Source organism: Cordyceps fumosorosea, assembly GCF_001636725.1.
Source record: "Cordyceps fumosorosea ARSEF 2679 chromosome Unknown scaffold_156, whole genome shotgun sequence".
In the NCBI taxonomy this organism is placed as follows: domain Eukaryota; kingdom Fungi; phylum Ascomycota; class Sordariomycetes; order Hypocreales; family Cordycipitaceae; genus Cordyceps; species Cordyceps fumosorosea.
Window position 1 is genome coordinate 1 of NW_017387456.1, and position 6,512 is coordinate 6,512.

Here is a 6,512-nt window from a genome sequence, read left to right on the forward strand (position 1 = left end):
AATTGCGTGAGCAGTCTTTTTCCAACCTTTCTCTTACATCTACACTGGTACCCACCTTTGTAAAGGGAATCTTCAGCCACCCAAACGCACGCCCAGTAGACAGCAGCACCGACTGACCCGTTCAGCGCTCTTGCGCAGCTGTGGGCAATGGCGATTGACCAATCGTCCACGCCCTGACCGGCGCGAGGGGCCGCCGACAGTTTCCAGAAGGCTTCCGTCATGATGCACAGGAGGAGCTCATGAGAGGCGCCGCTCTGGTAACAAGACGCATTCTTTTGCCCGGCAGTAGCCCAGTGCGACGCTCGACAAGCGCCGCCAAAGCTGGTCACAGACAACGCCGACACCTCGGGAGAGACGTTAATCCAAACGCCAACTAATATCACCTAAAATACGTCGGGCTTCGTGTATGAACATATTCGTAGTGAGCGGCGGACTATTGTTTTGTGGAAACCATAACCGAGCCGGGGCCAGTGCGACTTAAGGAGTCCACTAACTATGGAGCATAGCATAACGTTGTGGTAGCCCAGACCGTGCCCACGCACACCACCCGCTACCATCCATCGGGCAAGACCAGGGTAAAACATGTCTCGCGCGGCCTACGTTTGTGCCGATTCATGTTGACGACGCGCGTTATTGAGATGACTTTCCGACATCATCGACTCGGCAAACATGGGCACCCGCTGCTGTGGGGAAGGACTGCGAGGCGGTGCCGACTTGGTGGCAGGGGAGCACGTGGAGCTTATCAGGTACAGCAGGATGGAGAAGTACGTGGAGAGATTTACGGGCAGAGATAAGGAGCGAGTGGAAGTCTCCGGAGGTTGAGATGCCGTGGGAGAGCGGCCGATACAGAGGGAGTGACGAGCTGTATCGGTGTACCGAGGGCGGATGCGTGGGTGAGGCTGTATATGAATCTGGTAGAGACCTCCGGTATGTCCACCTATTTACACTTCAACTACATCCGAGAAGCTCATCTTACTAATGTGAGGTCATGTAATAGCCGTCATGCCAAGAAGCACTTCAAACCCGTGCTCTGTCCTGCCAGTGACTGTCGCAGCCAAGACCGCACGGCGGAGCAAAAGGAGATCAAGCGGCACTTCCAGGATATTCATGCAGCTTACACACTACACACTTCAACGGCCCTGTTGCTCCTTTTCGGACTATGGGAGAGAATTTGTACGTGTCGAGTCGGTGAGAAGACGCATTTTAGCGGTACTTCCTGGCTTCATTCACAATGGAGGAGTGAACGTCATGAGATGACACCGATCTACTTACAAGTCAATCTTTTATCTTTTATTTCCGTGATGCCAGGCCATTTTGACTACAATAGTGCGCCGACTTCTTCGTCATCTGTATCCTGGTTGCCGCTACAAGTCTGTGAAAGTCTCTCCTCATGCAGCACATCATCCTGCACCTCGTTCAGCATACCAATTAGACCCCCGGTATCCTGTCCCTGAAGCCCCAGTTCTACTTTCTTCTCTTCCCTCTGCTCCATAGCATGTAACAACTCGCGCTCTGCTGCCGACTCAAACCCCGAATCGTATGCCCCAAAAGCAGAGGACTGCTGCTCCCTATGCGCAAAACAACCCTTGTAGAAACCATCCTCTAAAGGCGGCAGCGTCGCCACGCCCGTTGTGGTATCTGCGTGCCATCCCGGCGGCTGACTTCTCCCCCATATCTGCGCGAGAGCCTCATCCCTTACCGCCTGCGTAATCTTAATCATCAAATCCCGTTGTCGATTCGACGCGGGGTCGCCCTTCCGGAAATTTGCAGTCACGGGCGGACCCCAGTTGAGGTAGACCTTTTCGTGAGATTCCGGAACGACCATCTTGGCGGGATGGTGGGTGAAGTACAGCTTGCAGGCAAAACACGCAGGCTTACTAGAGTACACGTACCGATCGTCGTCGAGAAACTTGAGCTTGTGTTTGTAAAAGTACTCCAAGACCTCAATTTCGCTGTGCACCGACGGGCTGCATGTGCGGTTGGCGTCCATGTAGCGCGTCAACGGTCGAATGGCAGAGTCCTGCTCCATTTGCACTAAGATCTTTTGCGTACGAAGGAGATCCTCGTCGTCGCTGGGGCGGAACATGCGACGCAGGATCCGCGGTAGCGTGGTCTGGTGGTCGGCCTCAGGCTTGAGAACGCAGGGAAGAGAAGTGATGGCCTCGACGCGCGCGCGAGCGAGAATATCCTGCATCAGCGAAGTGTTAAGCAGCAACGAGAGGGGCTTTCTGATGCGGGCAGAGAGACGGCCGATGGCGTGTCTTGCTCTGGCGAAGCAGCCGCTCTGGTCGTGAGGCAGACCCTGAGAGGCATAGCTGCGGTGCTGCAGCTGCTCCTCCTGCTGCATTCTTGCCATCATCATTTCTGACGTGGAGGCTCGACAGATTTCAAGGCACACTTTGAGATGACTAGCGGTTGTGTCTTCATCTCTCAGTAGGAGTAGCCGTAGCCAGTTGATGAACTCTTCATCTGCAGACATTCGTCAGTCCCATCATCCCCTCACTTTCTCATCCTACTTATGCCATCGCCACTTACCAACTGGCCGGCCCGAGCTTTTCGACTCTCGAATGCAGGCCGGAATAGCCACTCTCAAATCGGATATGTACGTGTTGATGCGCATCCTCGCATGGCCCACGCAATGTTCCAGAAACCTCTGGCGAAAATCCGGCTCCTTCTCCTTAGCCGCGGTCGCATACTGCAGCAGCATCGTCAGTGATCTCTCCAGCATCTTTTTGCACTTTCTCGACTTTTTCGATGCCACGAAAAACACCACCTCACCTCCCTCTTCTACCTCTGCAACCCCAATTGCGGTAAACATCAGCGGTCCCTTTTGCCCGTCACATATAAAAGCAAGGTCGCGCATAAACTCCCTGCGCAGTTCGCGCTCCGGACAGCGGGAGATGGGGTGCGGCGCGTGCAGGGCACGCGTGGGGTCAAGGCTGTGGAGGAGGAAGAGGGCTTCATAGAAGCGGGAGAGAAGGCGGCTGTAGGGGTCAAGACGGGGTTTGCCGACGCGGCCCTGCTCCATGGGGAGGGAGAGCTGGAGTGTTGTAGATGCAGACATGGTGAAGATGACGGTGGAGATAGCTGTCTTCGAGAAAGAGAAATAATTTGACTGGATTTGACTCCTGGGATCAGATCCGATATTTCTAACTCTTTATACCTCTATTGAGTGAAGGATGGCGTCACCATACGTCAGAGGCCTACCACTAACGCCTTGCCACCATCGTGCGCCACCTGCCACATATCTTCAAGCCGCTTTGCTCTCTCTTCATAATTGTCAAGCCGCGAACTCAACCTGCCTCTTTCCTTTCTTCTCTTTGGGGTATGATCCTAGATGCTACCCAAGCCGCTCCTCATTGCATTTGTATAACTTTCCAGCCATCACATCTGCAATCATTACCATCTTCCTAACCAGGCATATAGAAGTCGACACGAAGGCGAACAAACTCTTGCTGCCCGTCCATACGATTGATGAAGAACTGTGGGCCTGTTACGGCATGGTTATTATGGAATAGACTACAGCCTTCAGAGGTGTTCTAACTATAACGTCCGGCATATATTATATTATAGCAACAGTGCATTGCTAGTGCGGGCTAGATGAGGTGCGAACAAGTCATGATGCACGTCGGATGCGCCCGCTAGTCGAATTTCTGGCCGCTTGTTATCGCATGTTGCTTGGGAGACGGCATCGTTGAACCATCTTCGGAGGTGGTGGCTTCAGCTTCAAGATGAGTGCAGTGGTCACTAGAAGCATTGAGTCAAAAGAAAAATCTGCAAGTCCTGCAGATCTCACGCTGTGAGGATAGCACTAGCCCAATCATAGCCTAACACGAGTGGTACATATGCATGTCGAAGGCTTGGCGGACAGAACCCCCAGTCATTCTCTCGAGCCAGGCGTACAACGAGTAAACTGTAGTTACGGACTGGCATTATCGTATTGTTTGTCTTAGAGTCTCCCCCCGCGTGGTGGTGCATTGCTACCGGCAAATGTTTGGCCCGTTACCCCGCTTTGGGTTTGAGTATATCTAATGCAGAAGTCTTCATCGCCGAAACAAATACCATAGCTCAATTCTATTTCGACATCACGAACTGTGAATCCTATCCAGTAACAAATACCGGCAAACATCGACCTCACATTGACTCAGAATGCCTGACTATAGCTATAAGAGCTCCGGTACCAATAGCAAGGTAAGCGCAACTCGCTTCTTTCAGGCGGTAGCACTATCATCTAAATGGCATGTGGCTCACTCGAGGCAAGGCAACCATGATTGTTCCCGCGACTACGTCAAAAGCGCCTCCAACTCGAATTCGTACCACTATTCCAATAGGTATGTTGTTACGGCTCTTGATACGAATGTGCTTGATGACTTACGCGTTTGACTCAGCGACGGCTCGTATTATTACTCGAACCCAGATGGCAGCAAATACTACGCAGACAGCAAGGGCGGCTCCACATACACTCCAGCCTCTTCAAACAGTAATAGTAGCGCCAAGAAGTAAATGGATCTCAAACCAGAACTTGTGCTCGTAACCTGCCTGTACACCTAGCATAGAGCGGAGCATCGGCCATCGGCCATCGATCGAACTACGTTCAGGTTTCATTCATTTGCGGCACAGACGAGCGCACGCCTCTGTTCGTTACCTATCGTCTGGGTATACCGGCATGTGTCGACTGGCGCAGATCGACTGCCTCGAAAGGCATTGGGCGTCGAGATCGGCGATGATCTCGTGGGCTGCCTACATGCCGTGGCTAGCGGTAGGCCTCCCCAGCCTTGCACCAAGCCACTATAAAAGTAAGTGTCGACAGGTCAGTCCATCCCCGAGCACCAATCTTCCATCGACCTTTGCCTCAGTTTGTTGCATCGTGCGGCGTCACTCAAGGAGCTATGGATAGTGGCGTCGGTGTTGACGCTGATGATGACGCAGCTGCTACAATTGATCCTCGGCTTCTTGTGGCTGTTCCATTCGTGAGCTCAGACATCCGCGAATTGCATGAAAACTTCGAGCAGGAACCAGACCTGGGTGAAACCGGTCTTGCAGGAAAAACCTTGGAAGAGAATACTGTTGCAGATACACATTCTTGAGATGTTCCCATTGCATCACCTTCTCCCCAGTTTACGCCGCCGCCCGCTTCTTTGCACTACTGCGAAACGCCTGTTTGGCTTCACGAAGGTTCGCGCCTCGATCTAATTCTGAACGATAATTTAGTCGACTATATCAATGAGTTTGCTGCGAGTTTGCAGCTCAAAACAAACAAGCGATGGAAATTTCAGGAATTATATTTGCCATGGGACGGTCAGAAACACATCGGGCCGGCAGGCCTGTATCATTGCCCCACGTCAGACTGCCCCTCACCACCGTTTCAACTCTCCTGCGATCTCCGGTACGTCTTCTGTTTACTACTCAGCTCCCTAATGTTCTTCTTTTTCACTTCAAGATTTTCTTCATCTACTAATATGTATCATCTCAAAGTCATCACTTTAAAAATCACTACAGGCCTGTTATCTGTCCCGTCAGAACTTGCGAGCATCGATGCGGCGAGCAAAGAGAAATGAAACGGCATTTTCAAGAGATTCACGCACCAAATACCCTTGAAAAGTGTCATTGCCCGTATACCGACTGTAGCAGAACATATCTACGTCCCGCATCTTTGAGACGGCATCTAGAGAGGCAGCATCTTGCCTCAACCCCAGATAGTTAAAGGCTGCTTATAGATTGCACTCCAATAGTAATAACCAGCAAATATGACAAATAAACTCCTGCGTGATTTCTTTGAGCCTATAATAATGCGCCACCTTCTTCTTCCGAATTGTTCTCGTCATAAAACTCGTTGTTCTCGGATTCATGACTTTATTGCGACGATGCACTGCGCTCCTCTACAACATGATCAAGTTCATGTAGCAACCCCTCCTCCTCAATGGACGCAAACCCAGAATCCGACGCATACGCGATGCATGAATTTCCATCTTCATATCTAAAGATTTCCTGCTCTAGACCTTGCAGTGACGGTACCAAAGCTGAGACGCCCGTTGTCGAATCCGGGTGCCAAGCTGGCGGGACGCTCCTCCTTCACAGATGATTAACAGCCTCCTTCCTCACGGTCTTTGTTATTTCAATTTCCGCTGCCTATCCGAGTCTGCATCTTTCCTCTTGAAGATTTCCACCAAGGGCGGTCCCCAATTCGGATGGACTTTTCCATGCGATTCCGGTACAATCATGCTTGCCGGATGCTCCGCGGAATACAGCTTGCAGGTGAAGCAAGCCGGCTTGCTGCAATAGACGTAGCGATCTCCTTCGAAAAACTTTAGGTTGCTTTTGTAAAAGTATTCCAATACGCAGATCTCGCTGTGCAAAAACGGAGTACACCCGCGTTCGACCTCCATGTACCTCGTCAGCGGCTTGCATCCTGTATCTTGCAGGTCGACAAGGGCCTGCTGTGCCCTGACGATGTCTGGGTTGTCTTTCGAAAAGATTCGGCGCAGTATTCCGGGCAGGGTTGCGTGAGAGTC

General features: G+C 51.7%; 1 protein-coding gene across 1 annotated transcript; it reads right to left on the reverse strand.

Annotated features, from left to right (window-relative positions):
* Positions 1-1,318: 1,318 nt before the first annotated feature.
* ISF_10020 (hypothetical protein) lies at positions 1,319-3,064 on the reverse strand (the record flags this gene model as incomplete). The annotated part of the gene is made up of 2 exons (XM_018853618.1): positions 1,319-2,469; positions 2,536-3,064. The coding sequence occupies 2 exons, from the start codon at positions 3,062-3,064 to the stop codon at positions 1,319-1,321; spliced, it is 1,680 nt and encodes a 559-aa protein (XP_018699193.1).
* Between the last annotated feature and the right edge of the window lie 3,448 nt (positions 3,065-6,512).